This window comes from Passer montanus, unplaced genomic scaffold (assembly GCF_014805655.1).
Source record: "Passer montanus isolate IOZ18808 unplaced genomic scaffold, ASM1480565v1 scaffold10, whole genome shotgun sequence".
NCBI lineage: Eukaryota > Metazoa > Chordata > Aves > Passeriformes > Passeridae > Passer > Passer montanus.
The window spans coordinates 23,504,509-23,525,980 of NW_024356505.1; the positions used below are offsets into that span (position 1 = coordinate 23,504,509).

At 36.7% G+C, this 21,472-nt stretch overlaps 1 protein-coding gene across 1 annotated transcript in view; it reads right to left on the reverse strand.

Annotated features, from left to right (window-relative positions):
- The window catches only part of ITGA8 (integrin subunit alpha 8), a 114,106-nt gene that overhangs the window by 18,849 nt on the left and 73,785 nt on the right, over positions 1-21,472 (reverse strand). The window contains exons 24-27 of the mRNA XM_039712677.1: positions 18,157-18,262; positions 16,206-16,364; positions 10,181-10,306; positions 7,299-7,412 (exon numbers count right to left, since the gene is read on the reverse strand). Coding sequence (XP_039568611.1) covers positions 7,299-7,412; positions 10,181-10,306; positions 16,206-16,364; positions 18,157-18,262 — 505 coding nt within the window. The remainder of the gene's footprint in view (positions 1-7,298; positions 7,413-10,180; positions 10,307-16,205; positions 16,365-18,156; positions 18,263-21,472) is intronic.

A 21,472-nucleotide genomic window follows, 5' to 3' on the forward strand; every position in this document is an offset into this window, starting at 1 on the left:
ATACATGCTTTGGGAATTCATTAACTTGCTTTCTTTGACCAACACCTCCCAAAACGTGAACTGCTGCCAATAGAGTAGAGAGTAGAGCTCATACAACTACTTCTTTTTAATAATTTGTTTAAAAATGTACATGTGACTCTGTACACATGGTAAAATGTATTTGTGCTATTTGCAGCAAGACTCTATTTCCACCCAAACACAGCTGTAATCAAAGAAAGCACTCTGAAATCAACACGTCCTTCTCTTTATCATTATATTCATACACTTCACATATTGTATTTTTTTATATTCCTTTTAACAGCCTATTTTAAGTTACAATGGAGGCAGCTATTTTGTTGTGATTCCAAAAGATTTCAATATAAAGATTGTAATGGTTATCAATCTAAGATGTTTTTAATCATATACGAATTTCTTCATATACTTAACATTACCTATACTGTAGCACATCGAGGAAGATTCTCATGTTCTGCGCTTGTTAACACTGAAAATATTTTAAATAAAAATTAATGAAAACAAAACTAGCCCATACCCAAAAGACCTCCAGTTAGCTCAGCCCCATGCAAATGTCTCTTTCTTTCTAGCCTTCATTCCACATAAACAGTGAAATCAGGTATAATATAGTATTTTTGGCCACAACCAAAGTTTTGGGTTTTACTTATTTTGTTTTTTCAAATAACAACAGTGTTTTTATGCAACTGAAAATGTTGTTAATGACTTCCTCCTTTTGTTATTATATGTGCCTTGAAGGGCAGTGCATCAAATTTTTGGCTTTTAATTCTCAGTCTGGATTAAAATAATCTACTTAAACTTCCATATATGGTTTATATATGGAAATGAATGAGGGCATGAGATGTCTCTCTCACTAATTTTTCTGTTTCACCACTTCCATCCACACACAGGGAATTCAGGTTGACTGCAGAACTATTCTTTGAAAATATTAAGCATCCCTTGACTGAGATGTCTTCTACTGGACACAGAAAGAGGTTCTGGGCTGGAGGATTCTGAGGATAGAAATTATTGTTCCTTGGAGTCATATTCCACTTACAGATTGAATAACTGCTCCCATAGTAAATATGAGAGGAAGAAAAGTGAACAAGAAGATCTCTCACCTGTCTCCCATCATCTCCACCAGTTCACCTCTGTCCTGAGCTCCAAGCCTCTGCCAGCACACATGTGCTGCAGACTGTGTGACCCCACTGCACAATCTGCATTCTTCCTTTAATGGCCTTTGTGTAGCTGAACTGAATCCTTACTACAAAAGCATTACCTGCCCTAGAGAACTTCTACCACACTGAAGAGGCTCTGAGCTCACCAGTAATAAAATATGGAGACTCTGAACCAAATTTCTCATTAGGACATGCACTCCAACAGTGGTGACAGCTCAAGGTTTCAGGCAATGGAGGCAAAGGTGGATGCCAGGACTGGGAGAACTTGTAGTTGATGGTCCAATCCAACAAGGTATTACATCATGGTCTTCCTCATTTCCTATACCCTTCCAGAGCTCTCAATTTCTTTTTATATCCTTGGTGCAGCCTCAGCACAAGGGAACACCATTATTTTATAAAGCAGGGATATGGGGCCTTTCAAGCTGAGTTTGAATTGAATTTTTGTCTTCCAGTCCTGAATTCTCTAATCATTGGACTGCCAGTTCTTGCTTCTGGCAATTAATATGGAATAAACCAAGTCCTCTTCAAGTCTTTCATTTAATTCTATAGAATTAAATGAAAGACTTGCTAATTCTATAGAATTAAATGAAAGACTGCTAAATCCTGATTTGGGTGCCTATCCTCCTGACAAGGAATAGCCCTCATGCACCAACCTGATGGCTAATGCAAGTCACTTTGTCTGAGGTATCTCATTTTCTCCACATGCTGAACAGGGAGCCTAGGTATTTAGTTTCAGGTTTTGGATACCAGTCTGGCATCAGGAAGTTAAGATAAGAGTGCACTGCAGCACACATCACCATTAATATGCCAAGCATATATTTCCATTTTTAGGCATCTAAAAAGAAATGGGATCAGTACACATTCGGAAACATTGAAATAATGAGTACTTAACAGAGAAGCCAAAATATGACTTTGGATACCAAGAGAGGACCAAAATGCAGTGCTTCTCTTGCTTTTCAACTTTTTCTGATTAAAATTAGATTTTTATCCCTTCTAACTATTAAAGTTCATTCTATCAGGAGTACCAAATTCACATATCTGGAGCTGTCAAAAATTCAACAGAGAAACAATAAAATTACATTCAGTAACATTAAAAGAAAATACAATAAATTTCTAACTTCTTGGGAACCTTACACACCTTCTGTGGTTTTGTACATTACTGCCTCCCCTAGCTCTCCCAAAAGGAGATTTGTATCATTATAAGACATTTTCAGTACAGGATGAAACAGTAGCTAAGAATGAGCTGAGTTCCATATCCCACAATGTTATAAGTTCCAAAGAGCTTGGAGACTGAAGGTTGTTACAAATCAGACAGATTATACAGACTCATCACTTAGAAATGCATTTTCAAAACAGATGTTTTACTAGACAGCTCTGAGTCTTATATTAAAAAGTACCCATCCATGCAAAGAATACTGGACCAGACAGATCCCCTTTGGTCTCCCTCAGATGACTCAGAAATATGATTAGACAAATGGGGACATAATGGAGCCCCATCAGAACACAACGTAACATAACCATGGAAGGTTGTTTCTGTTTTGAACAAATCAGGCTATTATTTGCCTGATCAGCAAGTCTGAATCCAAAAGTCAGCTTTACTAGAGAGTTCATATTTACAGTCAGACTTTGAAGTTACTCCAAAAAAGTATGTGATTCTTCTTGGCCTTTGCACAATGTCTGTCTCTATCTTTGTTGGCTGGTTGGGAAATTTTGGCTGCTTTATTTATTCAAATGTGTCTAATCACTGCACGTCATTTAACTGTTATTTGTTATGGGAGTTTGGGTTTTAAGGTTACAGGTTACAACTGTCAAGAGACAAAAGGGTCAGCTGTTGTCAGTTAAACTAAGTGGAAGAGGAAGGAGTCACTCAATACATGACAGGTCTTTTGTGGCAACAAAATACACATGTTTGCCCATATAACTTCGATGAAAAACATTAATTATTTCATCCTAGCATAAATTAATCATTAAAAAAAAATCCTTCTCAGGTTTGCATTAGCATATCTGTAAGAAGAAAATACATCATGACACCGTGTTCTCAGCTTTAATGAGCACAAACAATTTCTTCTGCAAATCATCATGTCTTCATTTGGATTATAACACAGTTGAGGAATGTTGTATGACACAATTATTCTGATTTCTTTGGCATATGAAAACTTTTACATTAACTTTTACATGAACTGCAATGCTTCTCTAGAGACTTTTACCCTAAGTTTCTTTACAAATGCATGACAGTGGGGTTCAGTCTGGCCCTTGAACAGCCCTTCCTGATTCACAATAACCTCATCTTGATTATTTTAACTGCATTTTAATCCTCATTTTGGATCTGCAGATTTCAGCCTAGTTAACAACAGTTGCAGACTTACTAAGAGCAGATTGTGCCCTTTTTAGGAAACTGATTATGTTCTACAGTCTTTTATGGTGATGGTTGTGTAACTGTTAATTTTAAAAGGGGCTGTGAAAAAGGGAACTGTTTTGAGATGAGTGGAAGGAAGACAACCAGACCCTTGGACACTATTTACTGTCTCCAAGTTTGCATGTGAAAGAGGGATCATTTTATTCTGGCAGCTAATTAGACATAAATGGGGGGATGCAACAGTTCTCTGGGAACTACCCTTTTCTACTTAGGAAAAAATTTGTTACTTTGAGTGGAGTTTTTCTGATTCTTAACAAGACTTGCAAATTACTAGTCAAAGGACACAAAAATGTTTACAGGGAAAAGGTAAAATCACAGGCCATAAAAAGTCTTGTTTGATAGCATGGGTATGCAAGGCCAGTGGAGTAATCTGGTAGGAGTGTTTCCCATGAGGTCTTTCCACCCAGTGAATCTACAGGATGGCTCACCCTTGTCCCTGCCCACGAGCTGGTGTAACATTCCATCTCTGCCTGGAGCTCACTGAGGGAAGGGAGGTGCAGGCAAAGCAAGCAGGATTTATTAAGGAGCAAGGAGGAGCTAAAGGCACTGCAGCACTGGCATTGCCTGCCGTGTTTGCACACACCCATGTCCCTGGGCCCAACTCTGACCTGTCTCCCCATCCAGATCAGAGAGAGAGAAGATATTTCAAATCAGCTGGATAATGCATCCTCTGAAGATACCTTTGTGTCTTGTCACTGTCTACAGAGATAGCAACCAGCTTTGGTGTCTAACTTTCAGATTACTAGAATTTTATAAAATGAGTTCCACTCCTCTTGCATTAAACATGGCACTGAATTTCATGCACTTATACTTGTTCTGAACCTAAGTCAGTACAACTAAGGTTAAACCTCGGAAAAAGATTGTTTTTACTAAGAATTATCAAAAAAAAGGAGATTTTGTGTCTTCTGTAGCTAGTTTATTTCAATTGCTACACATCTTCTGCCACAGCCAAAAACTCAGAGAAACTGTTTCTCATTAATTTTTTTTAATCTCTTACAGATACTTCTTCATATATACTAAACTAGACCTAGGAAAATTGTAAGGAGGCTAATTTCCACTGAAACAGCTGTAAATAGCCTAGAAATTTCATCTAAAGATCTGTGTATAGGATTTTTTCACGAGACCTTCTTTTTGGCCCTTACAGAGTTAACTGTATTTCAGCAGCAGAATGATGAGGAGAAAGACTTGACTGGATCTGGAATACATCATGCTCAGTTCGCAGTAAGGAAGGTAGCTAAGGGAGCTTTATCTTTTGCTTGGTGAATAAAATGATAAAGATCCTCTGTGTTATTGCTTGCCCACTGCAGTGCTCAAAATTGTCACACATTGTTCCAGTCAAGGATATATTTCTTACTCTCTGCCTCTCTCTGTGTGTGTCAAGAACAGACAAGCAGTGCAGTGAAGTCCTTACCTGAACTTAACAGGGACTATCCTGTGTGAGCTTCTCCAGCCATCTCTTAATGGAATTGGAAAAAAACTGGAATCAAATTTCCATTCCATTTCCCAATAGATACGTGTCTTCTATAGCTGTAGAGATGCTTACATACTGGTGTTTTCTGTCCTTTGCAAAAGCTTGCACCAAATGATGTCCATCCCAATTCCCAGATTTGAAAGGACAAAAAGATATCCAAGCTGTCATGTTTTTGGGCTTGAATTTGAACCAGACCTTGCCTTTGTTTTGCATTAGCAGATGATGCACTCAGCAACCCTAACTGAGGTACATCCAGTCTAGAGTATCTAGACATAGCTAACATTTTTTAAATATGCGTCCTCTTAAAAGCATTTTATTTGTGTTAATGGAACTGAAGAAAGGATATGCAAGTTTCTTGGGACTGATTGTTCATAGAAAGAAAATGCACTGACAAATCAGGAATTAGTTCACTTAGTATCTGCAAGATCCTTTGTTATTGAGTAAGACAGAAACTCTATTATTCAAGCAAGGCCAGATAGGGAGGACAGAACTTAAGTGCTCTTTGGTCATAGTGGTCCTATAACAGCTTTTGGAGAAGAAGAACACAGAATGTGACCTGGCCTCCTGACAGATAGGTAAAAAAGCCTTTCAAGTCATCCTTTCAAGTAACCACTGCCATAGTCCTGTACACAAAAAGAGACCAATGACCTCCCAAAAGTTCGCACCCATTACAGATTTGGTTAGCTACTGAGCTGGCATTCAGCTTTCTGGAAATACCATCCTATCTGCTCTCATTTCTCCAGGAAAACAAGTGAGGATGAATTTATTTTGTCTACTTTCATATTTGAGGGATGGAAGAAATTAATTTAAAAGGTGTGAGGAGCTTAATTTAAAGCTGTAAACTGAAGATCCTCAATTCTTCTCTTGCTAGAGGTACCCTGCATATAAAGAATTCTTCTCCCACACCTGTAGGGAACAAAGGAAAGGTTCTTAGGGTAAGAGATACCCTGCATATAAAGAATTCTCCCACACCTGTAGGGAACAAAGGAAAGGTTCTTCCATTCCAGACAGAAAGACTGGGGAATTCTGAATTCCTTGAGAAAGAAGCCAATAATAAATCAGCTTGATCAAGACAGGAGATGCAGGTATTTCTTAATAACAGCAAATGGAATTATAAATTTCTCAGTGTATTTTCCAGCGTTAAAGGTATGACATCTGCATAGTAAATACAGACACACTGCCAGCTGCGAGGTAACAGCTCAAAGTAAAATCCCTCTGCCTTACAAAATCACAGAATAATCTGGGCTGGAAGGGAGCTTTAAAAGTCATCTGCCATAAGCCTGGACATCTTCAATTAGTCCAAGCTGCTCAGAGTCCAATCTGACCTTGAATGTTCCCAGGCATGGGGCATCTGACACCTCTCTGGGCAACCCGTGTTCCATCATTTCACCACCCTCATTTTGAAACACTTCTTTCTTGCATCTAATCTAAATAGATCCTCTTTCAGTTGAAAACCATTACCCCTTGTTCTATTGCAACATGCCCTGCTAAAAGATTTGTTCCCATCTTTCTCAGAAGACCCCTTTAAGTACTGGAAGGTGCTATGAGCTCTTCCTACAGCCTTCTCTTCTCCAGGCTGAACAACCCCAGCTCTCTCAGCCTTTCCTCACAGGAGAGGTGTTTTATTCTTCCAGTCATCTTTGTGGCCCTCCTCTGCACTCACTCCAACAGGTCCCTTTATGCAGTGTGAATATAATCCTGAGAGTAGAAGTTGGAAATTCAAGAATTTGCAAAGAGAAGCTTTATTTTTTTTCCATCATCTACACTGCCCCTTTTACTCGTAAGACAGATTGTCAGTACATGAGTGTCATGTATCATATGAGCTTGATGCATACTACTCTCCCCTAGATTAATAGAGAATGAATTTTTAAGCTGGACATAGTGTACATGATATGCTGTTTGGGTCCAAGAAAAACCTTCTATTGGAAAAGAGGTTATAATTGCAGAACATTTGGGTCAGTTCAGGAAAGCAGAAACAAAACCAGGAAAGGTACTTAAAAGTAATCTTGGAATCTTCAAGTAGGATTCAGGACATAGATTTTAAAAGGAGTGATAGCAAGAAAAATAAAAGTAAGCAGCATCCAAAAAACCTGGACAGGAACCAGTGAGAAGTTATCTTCAAAGAAAGTGGTAACAAAAATATTTACATTTGCCCCATTTAATTTAATAATTTCTATTTTTAAATATCAGCTCAAATAAAATATATTCTTATATGTTTATAGAAAGAGATGTTTGTGTGCATTACCTCCAGGAATGTTTGTGCCCAGAGCCGGGACCTGATTTTTAGTGCAGCACTCTTTCCTCTTTCCAGCTGTCCAACAGTGCATGAAATTAAGACACACTTCACGTTTGTACAGTTCTGAGCAAAAAATAAAGGGAAGTCATACTTATGCTTTGAAAACAAAATCATTTTCAAATGCTACAAATAAACTTTTCCTTAAAGAGCTAAATAGTCTGACATCAGTAATTTCATCTGACGTATATGAGATACCCCATGAGTCATTGTGATAACTCTAAACCACGGAGCAGATTCTTTTTTAATCACAAATGAATACAAATACCTACCTATAGTAAAGAAAATAAAAGTAATAATTTTTAACAGTATCTGCACTGAAGAACTCCTAAAATGTCCAGGCACTTGCCAATCCTTTGAAGGATGTGCTTTTTCCTCACCTATCAATCTTTTTATGATTTCAACACATTTTTTTGTTCTCTGTGCATTAAGTGTTTATTTATATTGCTAAATCTTCCCCCTTTTCTAACTCTCCTGGTTTTCCCACTGATATTTACATCATAGCAGCCAGAACATTTGCTGAGATTCACTGGTTGCTTTACTTGAGGCTTACTGTCTGTGAACCATTCCTGATGAGCAGTGATTCTGGCTCATACACTAGGCTGAAAGCAAAAGCCAAGCATTGCAACTCAAAACTATATACTCCTGAAGTCTGCCAAAAGAATGTCACACTAAAGGTTAAAAGCTGACTGGAAGCCACTGAAGAGAATGAGCAGAGTCTCATGGGGTAACCACAGGAATTATGTGGTTGTTTAGGGCATAAAAAGGAAAAACGATCTCATAAAAAATGATTAAATGTTTGTGGAAAAAATAAAAAAAATTTGTATATACAAATGGGTTTTATCTGAAAAGTTTTGTTTGACTCAGGGGAAGGCTGAGGTTTTAATTGATTCCTATTTTTATAACAAAGCAGAGAATCCCTCCCATGACAGAAGGCCTTGTGACCTCAAAAGCAAAGCTAAGTTTTCACAAGTAAGTATATTCCCTAGTGAGAGTGAGAATACCCAATCTTCAGGAAATGAGATGGTGATGCATGGAACAGATCTGAAAACACCCTTAAGGAATCCTGTATCTTTATAGACAGATTTCCTCACATATCTCTATCTTATTGGAGCAGAAGCTGTATGCTTAATTGCTGCTTTCTATATCTGACTGAAAGTGAAACTGTAAACCCTGGAACTTGCAACTATAAACTTTTTTTTTTTAATGAATATTTTAAAGTATCTGTTTATTTGGCTTTAAACATCCTCCAAACAGATTTATTTATTTTGCAGGAAGGAGAAGACTTGTTTTCATTAATCATAGTGGTCAAAAACACACATTAGCAAAACAAATCATTAGTATGCAAAAGTCTACTTTTGGCTGACATTCAGGACCTGAACACATATTTCTGTTTTTCTTAGTAATGCATTCAGCCTGTAGTGTAGTGTAGTTTTCAGAACAATGTAACATTGGAACTAATGGAAAAGAAACCAAATATTTAATCAACAGTATAAATAGAATAAGAGATTCTCAGAACATTTTGTCTCTCTGTGAAAATGCTTTGATGAAAATGAAAATAACTTAAAATTTCTAAAAAAAAAATTACAATTTTTAACAAAGAATTATCTTTGGCCAATCGGTCTTTTCCACAGAAACCTTCATTTTCCATGTATACCTCCAATGTGTCAAATTAAAAAAAAAATATGCATCAGCAGTAACTAATGCTGAAGGCATTAGTGTTGGGACACCTTCTAACTGAACCAATGACATTGCTTTTCTATGCTCACCCTGGAAAAGTATTTCTATATATCCAGTGGTAAACACTGCCCCCAGTCCTATCCTAATTTGTGCTGATCAAAAGCATGTTTTACTAGAAGAATGCTCATCAAAGTGCCAATTTTATATTACTGAGTACCCCACTAAATATGTTTGATCCATCTACATCAAGCAGCTGAAAATTCTCTGCTTCATATTTTAAGCTGCAAACACAATGCATACTTTAGAACTTTGTTAACCACTTTCAGTTGCTGCAGTCATTTTTATGTTGGCAGCCTATAAGCCTAGTCACTCAGAAAGATGACTGAAAATTAAGATATCACTGAATAATGGATTAAGTGTTCTGTGATATTGACAGGCAACGTCTTTGAAAGTCCTGGCATTTTTCCTTCAGACCCAGTGGAATCAGATTCTGCCTAGGGTATTGGGTTGATGAAAGAATGGCACAGGAATCAACAGTGATTATTGCTTAAAATGGGTTAAACTGTGATTTTGTTCTTAATAACATTACAGTTTTCATTACTTTCAGATTCTATCTTCTTCCTGTTATAAAAATTGCCAAATTAATTTTCAGAAGCAATAATTATTCTCTTAGTCCAGAACACTTAAATTTGTGAGGTTCTTTGCTTCCAAATTCTAGTGAGGTCAAGGAACTCAAGCACGAGTTTGCAGTAAACAGCTTAATAAGAGACTGGACAGCATGAAAGAAACTCTGCCCAAGGTTCATAAAAATAGATGGAAAGCACTGACTGTGAATCCCTTGACTGATCTCAAGGTCACAGTGTTTGCACATTGCCTTTAGGCAAAGGCAGCAGACACCTACAGGGCTGAAGTGTGCTAAGGATGGCACTTTGAATGCAGGAGTGGAAAAAAAACATATGAAAATACAGCCAAGTCCAAATACTCAGGTCTGTCTAATCAGAAGTATTTTCCCAGGACAGACAGCACTGCTATTGGTCCAGCATTATCTGGACTGTTAAAAATACAGTGTTGTGTCCCATTTGCCTTGCCTGTGGTACTTAGAGAGTCTCACCTTTCCCTGCACACTCCCAGTATACAGCTTTTAGATAGCTCACCAATATTTTTGCAGAGTTTTTCCTGTGAGGTTCTGCCACTGCAACATCCCTTTTCCTGATGTAATGAGAAATTGTGGAATTATATAAAAAAGCAGCAAGTTCAGGAGTGTCTTCTGGAACAGCAAACTGCAAAGAGAGAAATGGGAATGGTAATGACATACACATACAATGATTCTAACAGATTTGTTCCTGTCTCAGAGGTCTTGGATTTTGGATTAACACTGTTTTTTCAATTGAACAGCACAATCATGAGAATACTTTGTCTTCAACTAGGAGCATGATGAGTAATAGCACAGGAAAATATTGTCCAGTTATAGGAATTACAGCAGACAACATTTTTCTCCACTTTTTACTGGTGTAAATTTCGTTGTTTTACTTAATTTGTTAAGACTCTCAGGAAAATTGTGATATATATATATAACAGGATAAATTCAGAGTTGTTGCACAGTAGTTTATTCCTTAGTTCAGATCAGAATCTGCCTAATAAAATATAATGATTTTACCAGTTTTAGGAAAAAAAGGAAGGCTGACTTCAAAAACCACAATTTTTGATCTTATAACAAATATGTTGCAGATTTGTTTTGGTAACAGCTCAACTTTGTATGCAACAGCTTCTTCATTTTTAAGCTCACATTAAAATGCATTCTCTTCAGCTTTATATTTACAGATTTTTGTTCTCCAATTAAAAACTTCTTTTTGTTGGCAGTTTCTCTTTAATTTCTATACAGGGCATTTATGGCTCCTTTTATAAAGCCTCAACTCATGGAGCCAACTGCTACAGAAGTAAAGATAAATTTTAGTTAATGACAATCCAATAATGTAAAACCACAATAAAATATACATAGAAGTTTACAGTAAGATCTCAACAGGAACTCAACAAAACATAGCCAAAGCTATTCCTTAAGGACATCAGATTATAAAGTGCTACATCAGATCCTTCTTATCAGTTCCTTTAACCTCTGAACACAAAATATCTTAAACAAATTCCTAAAGAAAACATTTGTAATTGCAATAAATGTTGTAGCATTAAAGGAAAGAGAATAGCTATAAACATACAAAACCTCCCAAACACAAATGCTGGGTAGTACTAGATTTGGAGAAGTGGTGTAATTTATCTGATTAAAATTATAGTGTTATAAATAGAACATAAACATTTGACATTGTCTGAGATCTTCAGTCAAAAGCATCCTACAAAGTGAAAGATATTATAATTCATTAACAGATTAAACCCATGAAAAAAAAAAGAATCCTCTTTTTTTCCTTTTTTTCTGCTACAATTCATTAACAGATGAAATCTATGAAAAAAAAAGAATCCTCTTTTTTTCCTTTTTTTCTGCTGCTTCATGAGGTTAGCATTGTCTATTTGCAATAAGGGAACCCGTAAGTAGCTAGTAAATCTCTCCCTCTCAATGTGGCAACATGTGCAAACACGCCTTCCAGAATTCCTTCACCAGCATATAGACTTCTTTAATGATGACAAATTTAAAAAAACCCACAATGTAGTAATGTGCCTGCAAAGAAGCCCTCAGGATATGGATATATATGTATATATGGATATATATGTAGATCCATTTGAATAGCAAAGGATTTTCATATTTACATTTTTCTTTTTTCATAGATCCTAGAGTGTTAGCATCTTAGTGAATTGTAACAGCAAAGGTTCAAAAACAGCCCTCTGCAGTTAAGAGAAACACATGTGTCTCCTGCAACGATTTAAATGCAGAATTTGTCCAGTGGCCTAGATGTCCAGGTTAAAGATATTTTATCCTTCTTGATCTGCTCACATGGAATTGCTCAACTGTATAACCTATCTCTATTACTATTTTATATGTCACATATTTGCCACACTGTCTTAGAGGATCACTCCCTCCCTTCCACTACAGTGGACTGTCTCGGTTTCCCCACCATGGAAAACCGTACTGCTTTCTTCTCCTGAGCAAGTTTCCAGACCTCTGCAGTTCCCCACTTCTCATTCCACCCTGTTCCACTTTTCTAATTTTCTAGCCAGGCAACAGCCTTTGCTGAATTGTGTAACTCCATCAGAAATGTTCTGGAAGAGGACTTTTTTGCACAAAGATTATACACATTGTTTTATGTTACATACTTTATATTATATTATACTACATTGTACATATTTTAATATTATAGATACAATACAATACATCTCATATGTTACATAATATGTAATATAAATATATTTTATCACTAGATTATACACAAAATTACACAAGAGCAATGCACTGGATGGTATTACTTTGTCCCAAGACCAAGCCCTAAACACAGTACTAACAGTACTAACAGTATGAGGAGACTGCCTCTGGAAGGGGTTTACTCCTGCCACTCATGTTGGGGGATGTACCTTGTACATGTGGAGGAATTTGCTGTAATTTCACTGCTTCTCTGACAGAAGCTCCACTTGTGGTACTGCAGTGGCCAGCTACTGAGAATGTGCCATGTGTGTCTGAATATTCTACCACAGCGGCATTTATAGGTACAGGTTTCATAAAAATGCTTTTTGCCATCAGTCTGGGAGACAAAAACAACTCATGAGGAATATTGTCTCAAGCCAGAAGGCAACCTAACTGAGCCCTCTTCTCATCACAGCTGCCTTTAGGAAGAGCAAGAAGGAAGGAAGAATGGGGCATGCATACACAGTACTCTCCTAATAACTTTCAGCTTCCGAATGTTTTCAGATCAGGGACTTCCTTATCTATATGAAGTTTGTGTTCATTTGCTAATCTTCACTGGACTTCTCTTTTGGGCATTTGTTTACTTTCCTTTTAGAATCACATAAACTTTTAACCTTGACTACTTCCCTTTGGCCACAAATTCCAGACACCTGAGACCTGCCACCATGAACCATCACTTCCTTTTGCTTGTTTTGAATCTGGCTCTCCAGACTTCATTAGATGTTCCAGTTCCTGTGCAGGGAGAGGCAGAGAACAGTCAATCCACACCCACGCTCTTCCTGCCACTACTCATTTTGAGGATCATATTTGTGCATAGTCACCTCTTTTCTAGATTAAGTGTCCTAGTGTACTGAGTTCTGAGTTCTTCTGCATTGGAATTCATTCCGTATCTTTGATAAGTACTTTTGCTCCTTTTTCCACCTTTTTTAAGATTCATAATTTTATTATCCTTTCCCATCCCTCACTGTCTTTGTAGAAAAATAAGCTACAGAAAAGTTCCTAAACAAAAGTCTCCCCATGTGTGAATAGGTGTGACTTATCTTGGTGGACTAGACAACAAAACTGAAATAAAACCTTTTTACAAGACAAGAAATTCAGCAGTGAAAAAACAGGAATGTACTGCTTTGATTGAAACAGAACAGTCTGAGTAATTTCAAAGGGGAAACGCCTCAGCGCCCTAAGAGAGGTATGTGGACAAGACAACAAAGCTCAAATAAAACCTTTTTACAAGACAAGAAATTCAGCAGTGGGAAGGAATGTACTGCTTTGATTGAAACACAACAATCTGAGTAATTTCAAAGGGGAAACGCCTCAGTGCCCTAAGAGAGGTAAGTTTGGATATCCAAGAGAAGGCAGGCATTTAATGTCCTTAGCCTTATTTGGAAATTTGAGCTAAGCATCCTGTTGTTTATATGAAACTTGAAGAAGCCTGTCTCTGTGTCCACTTGCCATCTGAAGCAATAGATAAGCACTACATATCTGAAACCTGATTTGTGTATTCATATTGTTCAATGTTTTTAAAAACTGAAATAAGAAAAGGATATTTAGTTTCTTGCCATAATAACTGTGCATCTAAAGCCATATTCTGCTACAACAGATGTATCATTATTACAGAAAAATTTCTCACAAGCTTCACAAAAGTTTAGTCTTTTTTATGTTACAGATGCAATTGTTATCAATAGGAGAAGGAAGAGCAAACTTCTTCAAAAAATAAACAAAATTAAATTAAAAAATATACATTGTCTGAAAATGTCAGTAAGAACTGTGGCAGAATTCTACCCAGCTTCTTCATTCACTCTTAAACAGAACACAGGATGGTGAACTGCTTCTCATGCGCTTGCAACCTGATCTGATCAGTGAGCTTGAGAAGCTAGGCTTGCAAGAACAAATGCAGCAAAGAAGCACCTCAGCTTCTTTCTCCTCACCACTTTTGAAAAAGAGGTGAAAAATTAGGTAGAAAAGATATGTAGAAAAAATTCCCTGTCTTCAATCTTGCTGTGCTTTGGGTATAAACTGGACAGACATTTTCTATCACTCATTTGCTTTTTCTTTCTCTAAAGAAACTAAATAAAAGGGTGGAATTCCAATGCCTCTTTGGTTTCCCAAGTGAAACACAAAACTCTAGCCACGCTGTATTTGCTAGACATCAATTTTTCTTTACTCTTAAAGTATGTATTGTAGTTGTCTGTTCAAGCTAAAGACTTGACTTGTAACTCCTTAGGTTGTGACCACTCCTCTTCACTAGAAAGCTAGTGAAGAGAAAGGGGAGACCCTTTCATCCAATATACCGAACTCATACCCATTCTGGTATGCAAAAGATGTAGAGCATTTTTAGCACTTGGAATGCCTTAGGTTGTGACCACTCCTCTTCACTAGAAAGCTATCTCCCCTTTCTTCCAATATACCAAACTCAAACCCATTCTGGTATGCAAAAGATGTAGAGCATTTTTAGCACTTGGAATGCAGCTCTCCCTGAAAGATGTTTAACAGGCTACTAGTTAAACTTGAGAAGTGTTGTTGTTTACTCCAGAAATGTCTGGAATCAGTCATGCTTAATAAATTGGATACCTTGTTTTTGATGGGGTAATACGTAGAGCTGTGTTTTGCTTAATCTTCTGACTGTGAGCCAAACCAAGCTCTTTTGAGGGGATCTGCCATCACAAACATAGATCTTAAAACAGGAAATTGTCCAAACAGTCAGGGATTGTGTTAGGAAAGCTAAAGCCTCAAGACAATTAAATGCAGCCAGGGATGTTAAAAACAATATGAAAAGCTTCTATGGATACTCAGAGGTAGGTGAGGGAAAATATAAGTTCTCTCCAGAAGGAAATAGGAGACCTGGTTACCAAGGATGTTGAGAAGGCTGAGGTACTCAATGACTTTCTTCCCTCAGTCTTCACTGGCAAATGCTCCAGGCACACTGCCCAAATCACAGCAGGGAGATGAACTGCCTGTTCTGAATCTGAAGGTGCACTTGTTCATGAGACTTGATGAGATGCATCCATGGGACCTGAGGAAACTGGCAGATGAACTGGCTAAGCCACTATCCATATCTGAAAAGTTGTGGGAGTCTGGTGAAGTTCTCACTGACTGGAAAAGGGGAAACATAACCCACATTTCTAAAAAGGGTGAAAAAGGAAAACGTGCAGAACTACAGACCGGTCATTCTCACTTCTGTGCCCAGCCCAATCATGGGATAGATCTTCCTGGAAACTATGCTAAGGCACATGGAAAAAAAGCAGGTGATTGGTGACAGCCAAAATGGCTTCACCAGAGGCAAACTGTGCCTGACAGATTTGGTGGCCTTCTATGGTGGGGTCACAGTGTTGGTGGATAAGGGAAGAAAAACTGACATAATCTACTTGCACCTAGACAAAGCATCTGCCACTGTCCCAGATGACATCCCAGTCTCTGTGCTGGAAAGACATGGATCTGACAGAGCACCCAGAGGATAATGAATGGGCTGTGTGATCACACTCAAGGAACTGTGGTCAATGGCTTAATGTCCAGTTGGAGACCAGTGACGTGTGGTGTTCCTCAGTGCTGGTACTGAGACAGGGCCCTTTTTGACATCTCTGTTGGCATCGGCAGCGGGATTGATCACACCCATCTCCTCATATAAAGAGTACAAAAAATAAGTATGTACCAAGCAACACAACACTCACTTTAGAAATGTTATAGATTATCTATATCCTGCTTCTTACCCAGGAAAATGATCTTGGACTGTTAAAATGTCACATTAAAGTTTCATTTATGTGAAACTTCCATTCCATGTGAAGTGTAGGCAAAAAAACCCCAATCAAAATGCAGAAAGTGATGGAAAAAAAAGTACTTACCTTTATTTGCATTGTATTAATAGGAGAGCTTGTTTGACAGTGCAATGGTCCATGTGTCTGAATGTGAAGAATATAAAGAAGAAATTCCTCTCTACTGGACACAGGCCAACCAACATGGAGAACTGTACTGTTGATGGCACTTGGTCCTATATTGTGTAGCTGTTGAAGAAGTATAATCAGTACCTTCCAAGGCAGGAAAAACAACAAAAAACATTGCAACCACCACTCAGATATTTTTAAATTCTTAGTGGACACAGCCTTAGAGTATTTAGGGAAGATTATTACAGATTATTAACATCACTTTATTGATGGAGAATCTGTGGCAGATAGGAGAGAAGAACCTCTTCACATTAGTCACAAATCCAATGGCAAATCTGAGAGAACAGTCTTTTCTGTCTGAGTGTGTATCCAAAAAATCCATCACCTTTCCCATTTTTTCCTACATATGAAGAGTTGAAATTATCTAAAAAAGTATCAAAAAATTCCAAGCCAAACACACTAGCAAATGAACCCCACAGAAATATGAACAATGAACCTTAATAGATCATACTTGAAAGTAGTAGCCAGAAGTTCAGAATACAAAAGGATCACATTTCAGGGCACAAGACAGAGCAGAACTTAAACTAGCTTCTTTGGTTAAGAACTATATTTTCAATATTCTCAATCTAGATTTTCTCAAAAGAAGTAAAGGAACTAGTTTGCCTAATTCAATATGCCAGGACATTATTTTTTTCTGGGGAAAATGAGCAAAGATAGAAATAATAGAAGTTTAGAAATCTAGGCTATTGAAGTAGTTTCCTTATATCAGTTTACATTTTGAAAATAACTGATGACAACAGCAGTCTGGACAAGTGTTGTCATTGGGCTTGAAGAGTTAAAGAAGCTGAACACCATGGACCTTTATGCAAAGTTCCTAGAGATGTAAAAACTTCCTTTTTTAAATTTGCAGAATTTTTGTGACTGATGACCTTTAGTTACAACTAAATAAAAAGCCCTTTCAATCTTACATCTTCTGGGAGATTGCTTGGTCTTTTGGATGCTTTGCTGATATAAACCATGTAAGTGTTTTCTTTAGTAACTGTAACTAATCACTGTAATTATTTTACTATCTTCGAAGTCACAAATACAGTTTCACAAACAACCCAAATGCTTGAGACAGGATGATTTGAAGTATTTTTCAGTTTAGAGAAATGTGTTAAGATGGAGAATTCACAAATGATAATTTGTATTTTACAGTTGTATTCACTACACTTTAGTATGTCATGCAAATTGTAATCTTACACTGCTGATTAAGCTCAGTTGCTTATATTTTCTTGAGTGCTAGTTTGTGAATTATAACCATATGTGAAGCCCCCTGTTTTACCCTCTAGAATAAAGGCTATCCATCAGATTCTAAGGATGGCTTTTATTCCATGTAGTTCACCCAATGCCCTTTTTCTAAGCTGAACTCTTTTAACTGACAAATCCTCCATAGGAAAAAACCAACAAAAGTACAAGGTAAAAATATGTGTACTTCAAACATTAAGAGTTGTGTTTCAACAGAATATTTTCTGAGGTAACAAATTATATGTATGTCTACATTATATTTTTCAGTTAGCTAAATGTCAAAGAAAACATTTTTTCCAGTGCGCAGCATGTACAGCTTCTAATGAGAAGCTTGTCATTGATTATAAGGAACTTTTAAGCACTGTTTTTAATTCTTGTCAAACACCCAAAATGTTTATAAATCCCTTAAATATCTAAGACAGACTCCTAACATAAACTAATATCCCCTCCACTCATATGAACAGATAACGGGGTTGTGAATTCCCAGATTAAATTTGGGTGGTGCTAAAGTCAGAGTATTTACATTTGTGGCTTTATCTAGCTACAGATACAGACAATAAATAAAATTCATCAGGAATTCAGTGGGGGCAGCGTGAGGTCCTGAGGCAATATACATAATTTTTACCTCATAGATGTGTTCTACTAAAGGACCAACTTCTTCTTCTTTTGTAGGTTCATCTTTGGGTTCCCAGTTGTGAAGTGGCAAAATAATTGTTGGGGGGTGAGACACTCTGTAATACACAAAACAGGTTAAAACAGTAACTGTTACCAGTGACTGATTGCACTCATTTTAGACCAAAATGATGATCACTATCTTTACCTGAATCCTCAAAGGCTTGTTATTTGGGCATATTCTTTATAATTAGGTGAGGTGAATGCTACAATGCCTCCATAACATACTACCCAATCCTTGCAAACGACTGTGACTGAGTATGAAGTGTCATACTTCCTGTGATGGATTGTCCTTTCCAAACAGTCCAGGGTGTAACTCTGTTTGGACAGAGGAATCCAACCTGTTGGGCATTTATATCATTCTCACTGATGAGATACTTGAATACATTATCCACAAAAGTAGAGTAAATAAATGTATTTTTCTATTTCCATTTAAAGCCTGTAGGTGTTTAATGCGATGCATCTTTTTTCCCTAGAATACATTTTTAGATATTAACTGTTCTGATTATAAATTTCTGTTATGTCTGCTATTATTCCTTTAAAAAACCTTGCAAAGTAGCCCATCTCATCTCACAGATGGGAAACAGAGCTACTGTGACTTGCATGAAGTCATAATGGAAATTGGTGTACTGAGAAACAGAATTCAGGCCTAGACTCTTTTAGAGGGCTCCAGGCTTTCCAACTGCTTTGTGAACAAAGTGGGCATTGAAGCATTCCCTGGAATATTGTTGCAACTTGTAACACATAAATATAACATAAACAAAGGAAACTGTGACTTAATATTTGACATTCTTCCACCTGCTTTTTTATTTTTCCTTCTCTTCTGGATCTGACCTTAAGAAAGTAGTCTTCTGTTAACATTTTTATTTGAATCACAAACATTTTCTTTGCCATAAAAATTGGAATTTCATTGTACTGGTCCCATTCAGATGCCAACTAAACCTCACTCATGTGTTCAGAAATTGGGAAATCATATCCCAAGAATTTCTTTTAGCATGATAGGTCAGTTCTGGCACAGACATCTGTCACCTACAAGTACTGCATGTAGCTCTTGGTGCTAAAATGGTATTACCCTTTCTTTGCCAGTGCCAACTCTCACTCAGTTTTGCTGATTTATGGAGTCTTTAGCAGAAAGAAAATCCATAAAATTTCAGTGTTGGTTCTCTCAAAGCTGGAGTTTTGCTAACACAAAACTGTTACAAACCAATCATTAATTTTTAGAGTGTAAAATTTGAATAACATGATGGACTTCTAGGCACTGATGTTAATCGTTTTGCAGTGGCCCTGCTGCAGATTTCCTCTTGAAGAAAAGATTGGATGGTTTTGTTGCAAATGCTGAAAAAATACTATTGAAAGGAGCAAATTGTTTTTGATTACAGCTCTTATGTCATATACAATGAATGAAATGTCTGAAAGAAAATTTTCTACAGTATGCAGCTTCTCAAAGCAGCAAGAAATCCCAGAGAAGAACAGCTTAATGCCATTCAGCTGAAAACAACTCTTTGTGAAATTTGGTGTATTCTGTAGTATCCTGCTATCCCTTAATACTTCCTCACACTTCAAAATGTCAGCAGTTTGTACTAACAAGTATGGCAGAAGACAAATTTACAAGCCAACCCTAATAATAAAAGAAACTCAACATATTCATTAAAAAATGTAATTTCTGATTACGTACTTAGCCTAAGTTTCACAACCATTTTGTTCCCAACATGAATTTTAATTATTCATTGCTTTTGGAAAATAGGAACTTCAGGGTGTTGTTACAAAATCCAAGACACATAGACCCTTAATCTACCACAAAAAACTGCAAATCAGAAACTGTACAGGGACAAAAAGAAGCAGACATGAGGCTTCAAAGCTCAGTGTGTTCTACTGCACTGCCAGGGAAGTATTCTTATCCATGGAATTACAAAATGCAAAGTATAAATTTAGACATTAAATTAAAATTATTGTAGTATATATAAGAACATTTATTTTAACAGAATTTACATTTATTTTGAGGATTTCTGCTATTGACACAAAAGTAGCAAAATTAGGTCAAAGAAAACAAATCCACTATTTTTTCCATTTCATTTTGCATTTAATTGAGAATATTTTTAACATTTGAATGATTTATTAGACAAGGATTTCTCCTAGACTTTTAGGTGACAATTATCATGAAACATAAGTACTGAAAAAAATTATAAACAAAGTATGGCCCACAGAAAATGCTTATATGGGGATATAGAATAAAAATTCTGCCAGCTCCAAATCCTCTTAATCCAAATTACTACTTTCCTGAATCCCTCATTCCTCTAGTGCTTTTTCAACAGTGGGAGATAACAATGACAATACTAAAACTTCTGCATTTTTGTAGATGAAAAAAGGTAAACCTTAGTTATCAAAGCAACTGCTTACTGAACTAAGGAGTTATGTTAATTTTCTTTTAAAGGAGATATTGATAATTTCTTCCTTTTTGACAAAATAAGTATTTGCATGGTTCCATTGTGCAAGTATATCTGCATGTATGCATATGCACAATTCCATAAATATTTACTTTTCGTCAGTAAAATGTACAGTGCATCCAGTTCACTCTGTGGAATTCTCAGAAGAGAAGCAAAGTGGAACTATCTATGTAGTTATGTTAATTTTCTTTTAGAGGAGATATTGATAATTTCTTCCTTTCTCACAAAAGTATTTGCATGATTCTATTGTGCAAGTATATCTGCATGTATGCATATGCACAATTCCATAAATATTTACTTGTCGTCAGTAAAATGTACAGTACATCCAGTTTCACTCTGTGCAACTCTCGGAAGAGAAGCAAAGAAACTAATGCAAGATATTTTCCAGTCCAAATGTAGATTTTCGTCAGTAAAATGTACAGTGCATCCAGTTCACTCTGTGGAATTCTCAGAAGAGAAGCAAAGAAACTAATGCAAGATATTTTCCAGTCCAAATGTGGACTCTCTTTTATTTTTATCTAGGAAATAGTGAGCAATTCCCTTGGAACTGCATGTTTTAGCATCTCTGAGTAATTAGCAAAATCTGTCAACAAAGCAGTTGGGAATGCTATAGCTAATAAGAAAACTAAAGTATTTAAGAGGAAAGAAACTGGAAGTCATTCAATTAAGTAATTCCTTTGTATTTATTAACCTGTTTCCTAGAACTGCAGGCAGCCATTCAAGCAACTTTTTCCACTTATCACCAAGCTCGTAAGAACTCAGGACTTTGTGGTCTATCTATTTTTTTGTCTATCTATTTACATGTTACAGAAGTTTTCATTAAAA